Source organism: Rhinolophus sinicus, linkage group LG09 (genome assembly GCF_036562045.2).
Source record: "Rhinolophus sinicus isolate RSC01 linkage group LG09, ASM3656204v1, whole genome shotgun sequence".
Taxonomy (NCBI): domain Eukaryota; kingdom Metazoa; phylum Chordata; class Mammalia; order Chiroptera; family Rhinolophidae; genus Rhinolophus; species Rhinolophus sinicus.
In genome coordinates this window covers 66,914,219-66,929,785 of record NC_133758.1, presented here as the reverse complement: position 1 = coordinate 66,929,785, position 15,567 = coordinate 66,914,219, and the positions used below count along the sequence as shown (strand labels likewise).

The 15,567-nt window shown below is 38.2% G+C and overlaps 1 protein-coding gene across 3 annotated transcripts in view; it reads left to right on the top strand.

Moving 5' to 3' along the window:
• The first annotated feature begins 2,348 nt into the window (after positions 1-2,348).
• LOC109454596 (B cell receptor associated protein 29) overlaps positions 2,349-15,567 on the top strand; it is a 51,537-nt gene continuing 38,318 nt past the window's right edge. Inside the window, exons 1-3 of one of the 3 annotated variants that reach the window (XM_019745381.2) lie at positions 2,349-2,513; positions 3,011-3,120; positions 6,085-6,185. In XM_019745381.2, coding sequence (XP_019600940.2) covers positions 3,029-3,120; positions 6,085-6,185 — 193 coding nt within the window. In that variant the 5' untranslated portion in view covers positions 2,349-2,513; positions 3,011-3,028. Of the gene's footprint in view, positions 2,514-2,536; positions 2,701-2,755; positions 2,879-3,010; positions 3,121-6,084; positions 6,186-15,567 lie in introns of those variants that run through there. The other 2 variants (XM_019745383.2, XM_074340579.1) reach the window with 2 other exon arrangements.

The window sequence follows — 15,567 nt, the reverse complement described above, 5'->3', positions numbered from 1 at the left end:
GTGCACTTTGACACTTTGTGTTGGGGTCGTATTGGTACATCCATGTTTCATCACCAGTGATAACATGGCCCAAAACATCGTCTTTCCTCTCCAAAAGGTCTTGGCAAACTTCGACTCTCTTTTAAGACCATTTTTGCACACACCTTTCTCATGCCAAGATTTTCAGTTAAGATTTTCCTGTTTATTGATGTTTACTTGGTCTGCTATGCTTCTCACAGTCAGCTGATGATTTTGATGCACAATTCAACGATTTTTTTTTTTATTAGTTTCAGGTATACAGAACATTGTAATAGTTAGACATTTACATCCTTCACAAAGTGATAACCTCCCTCCCCCAACCTACTACCCCTCTGACATCATATATAGCTGTTATAATTCCATTGACTATTCCCTATGCTGTACTCCATATACTGTGACTACATACATATTATAGTTGACATTCAATATTTTTCAGCCTCAGCTTCAGGTGTACACTGCAGTGATCAGTCATCTATACCATCCATGAAGTGGTCTCCCTAATAAGACAAGTGTCCATCAAATACCCTACCAGATCTTTGCAACATTATTGATTATATTCCCCAAACTGTCTTTCATATCCCCATGGCTGCCTTAAGTGACACATTAGACCAATTGGATTTAATTGATATTTTTAGAGCATTTCACCCCAAGCTGCAGAATATACGTTCTCCACGAATTTTTGCAATGCTTTCGTCAGTTCTGCTCGTTCCTGGCCGCCCTGAACTCTCTTCATCAGTGACGCGTTCTCTCCCCTCAGAAATACATTTAATCCATTTGTACACTGCCGTTTTCTTCATAGTATTAGCCCCATAAATTTGGACTAACATGTCCCTGATTTCACTTCCACTCTTGCCAAGTTTAACAAGAAATTTAATGTTTGTTCGTTGCTCTAATTCAAGCTCAGACATTCTCACGACGGCACTCACACAAGAATTGAGCACCACTCAGCAAGACACCGCCACACGTCCACACGAACACAGCTGAGACACTGATATACCAAGGTTATGAAACCTTACTGAGCTGTTTGTACAGTGCTGCCAATGTAAGCGCACGGTGGCACGTTCGCGAACTTAATTGTCAGACTTCGTATATTAGTATGACGACAACAGCATAATTAGAGTAAGATCCTCAGCCTTTCAAAGGGAACAGTGTGGAAGGGCAAGGAGTTCTAAATGGGTTTTTTAAAAACTTCCTTACAGTTAATGTGTTGTCTTTCATATGCAATCAAGTATATTTGTGATAAAAGCATCAACTTAAATGTTTTTTATATTCTATAAATCTATTTTTTAAAAGATTTTATTGGGGAAGGGGAACAGGACTTTATTGGGGAAGTGTGTACTGCCTGGACTTTTTACAAGTCAAGTTGTTGTCCTTTCAGTCTTAGTTGTAGAGGGGGCAGCTCAGCTACAGGTCCAGTTGCCCTTGTTAGTTGCAGGGGGCACAGCCCACCATCGCTTCTGGGAGTCCAACCGGCAACCTTGTGGTTGAGAGCCCCGGCTCCAACCAACTGAGCCATATGGCCACCTGGGAGCTCAGCAGCTCGATGACTTCATTCTAGTTGCGGAGGGCACAGCTTGCTGGCCCATGTGGGAATCCAACTGCCAGCCCAGTTGCCCAGAGTGCATCCTCTAACCAACTGAGCCACCGATCCCCATTTTCATCGTTTTTTTTAACGTTCCCAAAATAATTGTCTCCAGGAAGATACTTTCATGTGTATTCCTGGTATGTCAATATTGAAAATATATATATTTAATAATTTGAGTGTATTCACACAATTTGAAAACCTGGAAAATGGTAATTGAAAGACTATGCCCATACCCCACATTGTTTTCATTTACTATCAGTCCCCAAACATTTATCCTGAAGTTTTTTGCCTCTTCCCAGCCAATGGACAAGAGCAGAAAAACTTACAGAAATAGTATGTTTTGACTACATATTCTACAATTTTAGAACAAAATGCTACACAACTAAACTATAGTTTATTCGGGGACAATGAAACGTTTCTCCCATAAAACAGACGGAACAGGAAAAAGTGCGTTTCAAACACGTTCGCCGAATTTGTATCACCAGTCTAACCCTCCCGCCCTGGGGCCATTCCTTCTGCTAGGACTCCACGAAGCTCTTTCAGAAAACGTCGGTTACTACCATTCCCCTCCCACCCAAACCATACTTTATTTGAAATTTAAAGTCGGCTCTCCTGAAGAAGTTGCACTTGGTAGCCCCAAGCATCGGGTTTAAAAGTCTGAGTCATCCTCTAGCACCAATTAGAAAAAGTTACTGATAATCATCGAATTCGCGCCGCCTGCGACACCGGCAGGGACGGGCACCCTCGGCCGGAGCAGGGAGCTGGGACCCGGAGCCAGCCTGGCTGCGGGTGGGGGTGGGGCACTCTTCCCGCTCCCAGCTCCGCTCCGCTCTCCTCCCCCGTGGCGTCTGACGTCCCGCGCGTCGGCGGTCACGGAACGGCGCCGGGAACGAGGCCGGCGGGAGCGGGGGTAAGGCTGGGAGGGGACCTGGGGGGCCGCAGTCCCCCAAGCGACGTGGAGCGCCAGGCCGCGTAGGGTCGCAGGGTCGCGGGGTCGCGCCGATCCGCGATGGGGCCTCGGGAAGCTGGCCCTCTCCCCACAGCATCGGTCAGGGAAGGTTCCTAGGCGCGAACGCTGCGTGTTCGCCGGCCGGAGGGTTCGTAGGCGCGGGCCGTAGTGGAGGCTGGCGTTAGGCAGCTGTCGCCGCGAAGCGGGAGGACAGACGCGCCCTCGGCGCCGCGCAGGCCGCCCTGCAAGTTGCGCACGGCCCGCAGGGGAGGTGGAGACGCCAGCCCTCGGCTCACCCTGCCCCTTCCTTTTGCCGCCGGTCCCGGGTTAGCGGCACGCGCCTCCACTTAGGGGGGGGTCGGACCCCGTAAAACCCCTGGACAAAACGTTGCGCCCCGGGAGCCTTGAACCAATTTCTTTGAGAGGCAGCAAAGTAAAATAAGTGTTTCTTTATTTAGGTGTGAAGAGAAAAAAAAATGACACTCCAGTGGGCGGCAGTTGCAACCTTTCTTTATGCTGAAATAGGACTCATTTTAATCTTCTGTCTACCTTTTATTCCTCCTCAGAGGTAGGAAACTTCCAAGTTGTTACAATAGTGAAAATATCTGTAGCAGCTCCTTTGGAGTGTTTAGTGTGATACTGAAAAAGTTTTCTTAAGAATAAAAAGTTTTAAGTGCTGGTTGTATAAAAGGTTCTCTTGAAAAATTAACATATAATGACAACATTAAAATATCACTTTATATAGAACGTTTTATTATCTGCACAAATTAACTTCTCCCCCTCCCCAATAAAAGGAAAAGAGCCAAGTCCTTTTGTTTTTGTTGATTGCAGATATAACAAAGCAATGGTTATACTTTTAATACCCGTCTTGTCATCAGGTTTTACCTTTGTTTTATTGCCCTGAATTGGAACAGTGAACTAAATAAAGGTAGGTGGATAAATGATATTTACAGCACAGCATGGGTTCAGAAATGTTTCACTGGGACAGTGAAATGACAATTTAGAAACTTAAGCCAATAAATGATTTTTAGTTTTGGCCTACCAAGAAATACTTTCATTAAAGTTGAATGGTAATTTTACTACTACCCCCCACACACACACACACGCACGGAATTAATGAATATATGTTAGAAGCGCTGGATATGAAAAGTATCAGAGCCATACATTAGCATTAAAGGACCTTAGAAGGTCTTTACTACATAATCGAAACATTGACTCACTTTACCCCTATAATAATCCACTTATTGGAAGCTCAGTTTTAGATCCAGAAACTTGCTAGTGTGAATGATGAAATACACTTGTAATAAAAATGTTGCAAGACGTTTGTTCATTCTCGGCATAAAAGGAGATCTTGCTGTTAGTGAAATCCTAGAAATAGCGCTTTAGTAAGATTCCATGACTGGAAGAGACTTAGGATCCTAAGTTTTTACCTTGGCCCAGGGTTCAGTCTTTCACAGCTCTTAACTTACTTCTTATCTGCCTGGATTTCTACTCCTGTCTTTGTCTATCAGCTATGCCATCACTTTTTTTCTTCCTTACTAAAGAAAAAAAAGTTGAATCGTATCTGTAGAAGGGGCCTTAGAAATCATTTTATCCAACCCACTCATTCTATAGGGAAAGTGGTCTAAGGTCATCTAGCTGATCAGTGACAGATTCCAGACAAGAAGGGCTTTCAGCCTAGTGCTCTTTCTACTGCGTCACCCTGCCTCTCATCCTGTTGACTTTGTTTCAAATCCTCAATAATACCGTTTAGCTTTTTGGTAATACTTGCAAGAATTTGCAAAAAAAAATTTTTTTGTCAGTTGATCTTTTTTCCATCAAAATGATTTATAAATTATGGATCTTTTTCTTCCTGCCAAATATAATATTTTTCCTATCCTGATCAAATAACTATGATAGATGTGTGTATATGTACACATTATGTAAATATACCCTCATATACATAAGAAAGTATGGTATATTTGCACATATATCATTTACAGTATGTCCTTACTGTGGGTATCCATATCTTTTTATCTTTTATATGTGAATTACCATAATCTTCAAAGAAAAGGGGCTTCAGTTTTTATTTCATTTGGCTCTCTATTCTTTTCTCACATAACCCATTGGTAGACACATGCTCAGTGGTCAGACAGCCTGTTACTGTGTCATCTTGGGTCAGTTTCCCCATTTGTAAAATGGAGGTGTAATACTAGTATCCATCTCATATAGTGGTTATGGTGATAAAATTAGCTAAAACATGTAAAGTGTTTAGAGCCATGGTGTAATAAGGACTCTGTATTGTACCTATTACCAGCTCTTCCTTGAATGGAGTCTTATACACTGCTAGTTGTTCCCTATAGGGAGTCTCTTTTTGTGTTTGCTTTTATACTGGCCCTTGAAATGTGAATTTACATTTGGACATATATCAAGGTATTGCCACTTATGTTCTCTTTCTAAAAATATAAAATTTTTCTAATGCAAAATTTCAATAGCATCCTTGAAATTGGAAGCCTAGAGGCAAAAGAAACCACTTCATCTATATCAGTCTTCCTCTCCCCACCAACTTCAAGTTATTAATTACTTACAGTTGTTTTCAGAACTTATTAGTTAATAATTTGTCATAATCTTAAAGTAAACCTTTTTTAAAGTTGTGTTTGAAGTTTGCTTACGTGCTTATTACCTTTATATACAAATACATATATATGTACGAGTATATATAAATGCCTTCTTTGGACTCAGGTAATGTGCTATTCATTTTAAATGCCCTTGTACAAAGTTTTTTACCTTTCCCATTGTGTGATGAAGTACTTTGTCACTCTTTGCCATTTATAATCCGTGCATTCTTACCTCTGTGTATTTGTTTATACTGTTCAATTCATCTAGACTATTTCTTCATTTTAGTTCATCTACATTCAAAATCTTGATCTGGGTGGTAATTACATGGGTCTATACATATGTAAAAATTCATCAAGCTGTATATTTAAGATTTTTGCACTTTACTGTGTGTATGTGATACCTCAATGATTTTTTAAATTCTTTTATGGTAAAAGTAAAGAAACTCTTTTGCTTGAAGTAAATGTTAAAATTGTGCTACATAAAAATAAATAGTTTAGAGTTGGACCCCCTACTCCTGAGATGTTGCTAATTATTAGACCAATAGATCTTTGTTATTTGTAAGTTATTACCCTGATTAGGGAAAAGATATAAAGTGATAGCTCCTATGAGCAATATAACATTTTACTACAAGAATTCCTTTTTAAGGTCTTGATCATGTATCTTTCCTTTAAAAGTTATTTTCACTGTAGAATGTTTAACCCACCAGGCAGAAAATAATCAAATGTCAGGTTATTATTAAATTTGAAAGAAGTAGTTCTTTATTTCATGACATTCTTATGAATTGGTAATTCTCTGATATAACATAAAAAATTAAATTTCTGTAATTCTTTTTACTCATTACACAATTACCAAAATGTTAATTCATTATTTGTAAAGTATTTCAAAACACTCTTTTGATTTTTTTTATACCTAATGTAATTGTATTGCTTTACAGATGGCAAAAGATTTTTTCACTTAACATCTGGAGTAAAATTGCAACTTTCTGGAACAAGGCTTTCCTTACTATTATAGTCCTATTGATTGTTCTGTTTCTAGGTAAGTACTAACTTACTAGATTGGTAAATACTAGGTTACTAGTTTGTTCTGTTTGTAGTTAAGTACTAGAGTACTAGCTTCCTCCTTTGAGTAACCTTACTCTAGTTTTTATTAATGAATTCATTGTTGTTGTTGTTTTTTAAAGATTTTATTGGGGAAGGGGAACAGGACTTTATTGGGGAACAGTGTGTACTTCCAGGCCTTTTTTCCAAGTCAAGTTGTTATCCTTTCAATCTCAGTTGTGGAGGATGCTGTTCAGCTTCAAGTTGTTGTTCTTTCAGTCTTAGTTGTGAGGGCACAGCTCAGCTCCAGGTCCAGTTGCCGTTGCTAGTTGCAGGGGGCACAGCCCACCATCCCTTACGGGAGTCGAACCGGCAACCTTATGGTTGAGAGGATGCGCTCCAACCAACTGAGCCATCTGGGAGCTCAGCGGCAGCTCAGCTCAAGGTGCCGTGTTCAATTTTTAGTTGCAGGGGTCACTGCCCACCATCCCTTGCGGGAGTCGAGGAATTGAACTGGCAACCTTGTGGTTCAGAGCCCACTGGCCCATGTGGGAATCGAACCAGCAGCCTCCCTGGAGCTCTAACCGCCTGAGCCACTGGGCTGGCCCCCAATTCATTGGTTTTTAATTAAGTTGATGTCGCTGTTGATATACAGTTGACTTTCTCTAGTGCGTTGATAATATGTAGAGCAGATATTGATATATTGATAAATGGTTGATAGATATACCATTATATATGCAGAAGTATAAATTTCAGCAGAGTGCAGTAGCTCTTAACCTCTTTTAAATTGTTTTAAGATTTAAATGTACCAATGCACAGCCCACTTGTCAGTTACCAGTTATATTATCCTTTGTAGTAATGTCCTAGGCAGGCAAGCTTAGCTGTTAGGGAAGCATGAAGGAATGGAATCATTAGGCCCTCAAGAGGAGTTTTAGATGCAGGGTGTGAATCTTGATTGGATCCTGGTTAGGAAACAACTACAACACAGATATTTGGGGATTACTGCAAAAATTTGAATATGGACTCTTTATTAGATAATATTAGGAAATTTTGTTAACCTTAGTTGTGCTAACAGTGTTGTTATTATATAGCATAACTATAGCCTGCGGGCCAAATGCCAGTTATTGAAATGAAAGTTTTCTTGGAACATAACCATGCCCATTTGTTTAGGTATTGTCAGTGTGTGTTGCCATGGACAGCTACAGAGGGAAGTAATTGCAGCAGACACCATATGGCCTAAAACATTCACTATCCGCCCCTTTACAAAAAGTTTCCAACACCTGTTATATAGGAATATGTCCTTATTCTTAGGAGTTACATGCTAAAATATTTAGAAGTAAAGTGTCATGATATTTTCAACTTATTTTCAAATGATTAAAAACAGATAAAGCAACTATGGGAAACTGTTAGCAATTATTGAATCTAGGTGGTGGAAATACGGATTTTATTGTACTAGTTTTTAAGGATGTTTGAAATTTTCATGATAACAAGTATGTTAATTTAAAATTAGAACTAAACCTTTATGGTTCTTGTTAAACCAGGAATTCCATGAGTCTAAATAATTATCATATTTTTTAGAAGAAATAGCAGAGCTTAGATAATTGTCTGATCACCCAGCTACTTAGTGGTGCTTCAGCTTTTGATACACATGGCAGAGTATATTTTCCTTCAGATTCTCTCAGAGTTGTTGTGTTGTGGGTTAAGTTTTACAAAGGACATGGTGGAACCATAACCACCATGTCCATTCCACTGTTTTGTGAGAAAATGTTTCCCTCATTCCATAACACCAACCTCTGAAATGGAATCCTCTTTTTATAACTGGGACCAACATGTGTGAGTGGGTATGAGTAGGTAATTGTATCAAAGTGTGAATGGGTTTCTGCCTCGTTTAAAAATGTCATTATTTGTCTCATGGTACATTACATATTGTTAATGTTATCGACTGAATCTCTATCTGTGTAAGAAGTAACACTAAATGAGTAAAGAATAAGGAAAACAACTCTCAACTTTGCCACCAGCTAACTAAATGACCTTTGGAATGGCATTTACTCCCAGTTTAGTTTATGCATTTGCAAAATAAAAGGAGAGAAGGAAATAATCTCTATAGATTTTACTAGCTCTAAAATGTATTGTGATCTTTGAACTCTAAAACTATCACAAGAATTTCTACTGAAAACTGCCATAGAAAGAAGGGGAACTTTAGTCAAGGTTCTTTACTTACTTACATATCAGAAACCAACTTGAGCTCACTTGAGCAAGAAAGGGGAATTTATAATAAAATATGGGGTTGTTTCAGAGCAGCCCAGGGAAGGAAGGAAGCCAAATTCCAAGGAGGATCTAGTCTTAGGAACTGAAATGTCCTTTTTGTATCCCTGCATTTCTCCCTGCATCTTCTTCATTCTTCCTCATCTCTACAGACTCTGTATTCCCAAAGTCGAAAATGGGCCCCACACAGCTGCCAAGTGTTATCACTCTGTCAACGAAAAAACATCCAGCCTAAGAGAAAGCTTATGAGTTTATTTGAGCCAAACTGATGACAATTGCCGGGAAGCAAAGTCTCAACAGATTGAGAAAATGCTCCGGAAAATGGCCATTTTGCAACTTGTTTTATACATTAGAATCAAAGGAGGAGCGTTACATGAAATCCATTAGTTGTAGATTTAGGGGGTGGGAGAAAGCAAGGGGGGCGGGGAATCTCTGGAATTGGATAAAAAGCAAAATGGAGACACACACATTTCTTTTGTATTGGTGGGTACAGGATAGTAAATAGCATTTTATAGCACATAGAGATGATACTTGGGGAACAAGATAACAATGAGGGATTTTGTAGTTTCCTGCTCTGGTGTGGTGGGTTGTGCCCCCTGGGGCGTCCAGCAAAAAGGATTACTCTGACATTCCAACGGTATGTTATCTTAGATGCAAAAACACGACAGACAGGCTCACCTAAGGTAAAGCTTGACCTTTGTCAAGGAAGCTACAGGCCAAAGATGTGATTTCCTGTCATAGCCCACCTTAGTTAGGAATTTTTATGTTCACGCCATCCTATGTGGTTATTCTCAGTCTCCTGAGCTCGTCAGGTTTAACATGTGGCCCCTTTTCCGTCCACAACAACAAGCATATGCAAGGATGAATTCCAATTCCAATGTAATTCCAATTCTAAGGGAAAAAATGAAACCAGCTAGCACTAGATAGCCCATCCTTGTCTGGTAAGACAGAGGTCAGAGTCATAAAGCAGAATCATGACTGCTAGCTGGAGCCTACATCTGTGATCAGAGTCTAATTCCCAGAGAAGGGAGAAATCATAAATGGTTAATGCAGGAGCTTTAACCATGGATGGTAAAGGCAGGCAGGTAGAGACTTACCCTTCAAGCCAAAGTGTTTACATCTCAGAATAGGGTAATAACATTTCCTTCACTGAGGTGTTGGATGGTTTAAATGCAGTAACCTATGTAAAGCATATAGTCCAGTGTTCTTATCCACTAGAATGATGGTGTAAATAATGTAAAACTAATAGGTTACTCAAGCTTGATTTATATTTTACTTTGGAATTTATTTCATTTTTCTTCTTGGTTGTCTTTAAAAAGGTAATTTTTACAAGGTAATTTTTATAATTTTTATATTCCTAAAGCCAATACTAACTGAAAAGTGTATGTGCATCTGTGTGTGCTTACACGGATGGGAATAGACAGAAAGGAAGCAGGAAACCCAGGAATATGTTTAGCGTCAGTAGAAATGCATCCCAGGAATTTGAAAGTTTCCACAAGTGATCCAAAAAAAGACTACCTCCACATGGTTTATACAAACTTGACTATATATCACACTCTTTCCTTATTGTTGCCCCCACTCCACTTTTCAGACACAATCTCCTTTTTATTATACAGGTGATTTATTCTATGGGTGGGTTTGTATGACCATTTACATTTATAATTTTCTTTGACATTATTGGTTAATCTTCAGTATTTCTGCATAAGGATCCAGGTGTATTCTCATTTCATTGTGAAGGAAGCTGAATCACAAGCCTAATGACCCTTCATAGTACCATTTGGTTCCTCTGGCCTGCTCAGAATACCTCATAAATACTATTTTCTTTGTTCTTTTAGTTGTTTTTTGTAGTGGTTGGAATGCTCTTACTATATTGAGGCAATCTGAGAAATGACAAAGGGGAAATAGCCATAAAGACAAAGGAAATTTTAAAAAGATAATTTAAGAGACTACTTAATATACCTCTATGCAAACAAATTTGAAAACTTACAAATAAATGAAACGGGTAATTTTGCAGAAAAATATAATTTACCAAATGAACCCTAGCAGACATAGAAAATTTAAGTAGACCAGTTTTCGTAGAATTATAGAAAGTTATCAAAAAGCTATGCCCCTTCAGAAAAGCATAAAACCAAGTAATTTTGCAAAAAACATTCTACCACTTTAAAAAAATAGATATTACAAAAGCTGCTTAAACTGTTCAAGAATTTAAATAAGTCACATTTTATGAAGCTTGAAAAAAGCTAACTCTAGAATTGAAAATAAATGAGAACAAATAAACTGGATATTATATAAGATTGGTAACATATGACACAGAATAAGTAACTCTTGAATGTAGTACTCTAACTCTACCTCCTTGGTCAGATATACCATATTTCCCCAAAAATAAGACCTAGCTGGACAATTAGCTCTAATGCGTCTTTTGGAGCAAAAATTAATATAAGACCCAATTTTATTTTACTATAATATAAGACTTGGTGTATATAATTAATATAATGTAATATGATATAATATAATATAATATATAATACTAGGTCTTATATTAACATTTGCTCCAAAAGATGCATTAGAGCTGGTTGTCCGGATAGGTCTTATTTTCAGGGAAACACGGTATTGTAGAAACAAACGTGATTGCAGAGAAATCTGAAACTTCACACAGTTTGATTGTTAGTGATTTTAAAACTGTATATTGCAGCATAAAGCGAATTAGTAGGTTAATGATATTAGAAACTAAAATTTTCAGTAATAAAAATGCCAAATATAAAGTCAAAAAATTATTTTTTTTAAATTTTGGAGTGAGTTATTTGGGTTTTATTTTGGAGTGACAGACATGCCTGGGAGTAGATAGAGATGGTGGTTACATAACATTGTGACTATGCTAAACACCACTGAATTGTTCACTTTAAAATGGTTAGTTTTGTGTTAATGTGAATTTAACTTTGATAAATTTTTTAAAATAGTTGTTCAAAAGTCTAGGAATTCTGATTTTGGTGATGGCAGAATAGCTTCTATTAGATAACCTTCCTGTGATAATAATTATGAGCCCTAGAAAAAAATATGAAAAAAAGTATTTGAAGTCCTACGAGAACAACCAAAAGCAAATGGAAGCTGGAGGGAAATCGAAACAATGAAAGAAGGATGATCACATTTATATAGCTTTCCTCTAAGGTCAATTCTCAGTTCATGTGTCATGGTCAGATGGAACTCAAAATAGAAAGCCATACCCTTACTGGCTAAAGGTGTCAGAGGTCAGAGAGGCTGGATATTAAGGGGAGATATCCAAGACAGGAGAAAGCCCCAGAAAGGGAATCCCAAAATCTGCATATAAACTCCCCTCAAATCCTTGGTTAAATCTTGAACTGTGGATGTGTAAGGAAAATTCCAAGGAGCTCAGTGGAAAGCAGGAGCTAGAAAGCTGAAAGAGCTAAGCAGAATTTTTAGATGCTGCCCACCAAGGAGAAACAGAGTTTAGAGTGTCAAGTCTCATCAAGTAAAGGGCCATGGTAAAGACCTTGAGCCTTTCCACTAAAATCACAGGAGTCTTTTCCTTAGGAATAGAGATTGTGTCCCAGGAATTAGGAATTTACTGGAACTAAAATTAAAACCAAAGCAGACCAGCCCTAAAAAGTATAACAATCAAGTCTCCCCAACAGTATAGAATATAGATAATCTTGGCAAGGGCACATGAAGACACTGTACTCTGTTCACCAAGATACACTATATTCTGGGCCATAAAATAAGTCTCAATAAATTACAAAAGGACATGCAGAGTATGTAAAAGAGAAATCAGTAACACATATCTGGAAGAATCCCACATGTTTAGAAATTAGACAAGACACTTGTCAATAAGAATTCAAAGTCAAAAGAGAAAATATTTTTAACTGGATAATAATGAAAATACAATGTAACAAAATTTATAGGATAATAAAGCACTGCTTAGAGAAGAAAATTTGCAGCTTTGAGTGTTTATTAGAAAAAGATGAAAAATCAGTGATGTTAGTTTCTATCTTAAGAATATTCATTTGTGATTTAAAAAAAAGATTAGCAATAAAATCATAGGGTGATCTCAATAGAGGCAGAAAAAGCATTTGACTAAATTCAACATTCATTTATGATAAAAACTCTAAACAGGGCCGGCCCCGTGGCTCAGGCGGTTAGAGCTCCATACTCCTAACTCCGAAGGCTGCCTGTTCGATTCCCACATGGGCCAGTGGGCTCCCAACCACAAGGTTGTCAGTTCAATTCCTCCAGTCCTGCAAGGGATGGTGGGCAGCGCCCCCTGCAACTAAAATTGAACATGGCATCTTGAGCTGAGCTGCCACTGAGCTCCCGGATGGCTCAGTTTGCCGGTTCAACTCCTGCAAGGGATGGTGGGCTGCTCCCCCTGCAGCTAGTAACAGCAACTGGACCTGGAGCTGAGCTGCACCCTCCACAACTAAGACTGAAATGACAACAGCTTGAAGCTGAACGGCGCCCTCCACAACTAAGATTGAAAGGACAACAACTTGACTTGGAAAAAAGTCCTGGAAGTACACACTGTTCCCCAATAAAGTCCTGTTCCCCTTCCCCAATAAAAATCTAAAAACAAAACAACAACAACAAAAAACTCTAAACAAAGTTGGTGTAGAGGAAGCATATCTCAACATAATAAAGACCATATATGACAAGCCCCCGGCTAACATCATACTCAACAGTGAAAAGCTGAAAGCTTTTCCTCTAATATCAGAAATCAGACAAGAAAAACCATTTTTATTCAACACAGTATTGGAAGCCCCAGCCAGAACAATTAAGCAAGAAAAAAGAAATAAAAGGCATCCAAATTGGAAAGGAAGAAGTAAAACTGTCACTATTGCAGATAGCATGTTACAGAAATCTTTATCTGTACAGATATAAAGAACCCTAAAGACTTCACCAAAAATACTATTAGAACTAATGAATGAATTCATGAATATATAGAAATCTGTTGCAGTTCTATACTCTAAAAACAAACTATCAGAAATAGAAATTAAGAAAATCCCATTTAAAATTGCATCAAAAACAATAAATACATAGGAATAAATTCAACCAAAGGTGTGAAAGGCCTGTACACTGAAAACTATAAGATATTGGTGACAGAAATTAAAGACACAAATACATGGAAAGATAGTCCATGCTCATGGATGGGAAGAACTACTAATGTTACAATGTTCAGACTGCTCAGGGCAATATGCAGATTCAGTGCAATCCCTATCAAAATCCACACTGGATCCTAGCCAAAAGGCTGAGAAGCGATGTTCCCTATCAAAATTCCAATGGCATTTTTTACAGAAGTAGAACAACCAATCCTGAAATTTGTATGGAACCACAAAAGACCCCAAATAGCCAAAGCAATCTTGAGAAAGAACAAAGCTGGAGGCATCACACCATCTGATTTCAAACTACTGTGTTTCCCCCAAAATAAGACCTAGCTGGACCATCAGCTGTAATGCATCTTTTGGAGCAAAAATTAATGTAAGACCTGGTATTATATTAATTGTATTGTATTATATTGTATTGTATTGTATTATGTTATATTATAAAGACCCAGTCTTATATTATAGTAATGTAAGACTAGGTCTTATATTAATTTTTGCTCCAGAAGACGCATTAGAGCTGATGGTCCGGCTAGGTCTCATTTTCGGGGAAACACGGTAGGCACCCCCATGTTCACTACAGCATTACTTACACTGGTCAAGACAATGGAAACAGCCTAAATGTCCATGGACACAGGAATGTTTAAAAGAAAATTGTGTGTGTGTGTGTAAAATGGAATATTAATCAGCCATAAAAAAAGAATTTAAAAAAAGAGAGAGAAACAATTGGTGATTGCCCAAGGTGGAGGAGTAGAGGGTGAAGGAAGTCAAAACTTCCAGTTATAAAATAAATAAGTCATGGGGTTATAATGTACAGCATGGGGACTATAGTTAATAATACTGTATTGTATATTTGAAAGTTGCTAAGCAAACATTCACATCAAAGAAAAAAAATTCTGTAACTATATAGTGATGATGTTAACTAGACTTACTGTGGTGATCATTGCACAATATAGTATACAAATATCAAATTATTTTTTCAAAAGGATTAGCAAATTAGGAATAGATGGAAACTTCCTCATTCTACAAAAAAACCTAGGGCTAGCATCATCCTTGATTAAATATTGAAAGTTTCCTCCATAAAATTGGGAACAAAGCAAGGATATTTGCTTTCACTATTTTATTTAAGTAATAGATATCCTGACCAGCTTCATAAGTCAAGAAAAAAAATAGAAAGCATAAAAAATTGCAAATAAAGAAGTTAAACAGTCCTTATTTGCAGATGACATGATTATTTACATACAAAGTCCTGAAATACCTACAAGAAAAATACCGTGTCAAAGAAATTAATGTAGTGACATCACAAAATACAAAGTCTATACAAAAATTAATTGTATTTCGGGCCGGCCCGGTGGCTCAGGCGGTTGGAGCTCCATGCTCCTAACTCCGAAGGCTGCTGGTTCGATTCCCACATGGGCCAGTGGACTCTCAACCACAAGGTTGCTGGTTCAACTCCTGGAGTCTCGCAAGGGATGGTAATCCGCCCCCTGCAACTAAGATTGAACACAGCACCTTAAGCTGAGCTGCCGCTGAGCTCCCGATGGCTCAGTTGGTTGGAATGCGTCCTCTCAACCACAAGATTGCCTGACTCCCACAAGGGATGGTGGGCCGTGCCCCCTGCAACTAGGAAACGGCAACTGGACCTGGAGCTGAGCTGCGCCCTCCACAACTAAGATTGAAAGGACAACAACTTGACTTGGAAAAAAGTCCTGGAAGTACACACTGTTCCCCAATAAAGTCCTGTTCCCCTTCCCCAATAAAATCTTTTTTAAAAAAGAAATTAATTGTATTTCTATACTATTTAATATAAGCAGTAAACAACTGGAAAATGAAATTTTTGAAAGTTCCTTTTATGAGTATACCAACAAGCCTCAAATAACCTTAGAATTGAAAACTACAAAAACATTACTAGAAAAAATTCCAAAAGCTGGAAATAAATGAAGGTATTTTTATCATTTAGAAAACTCAACGTTATTACAATGTTTATTTTCCCAAAAATGCTCTATA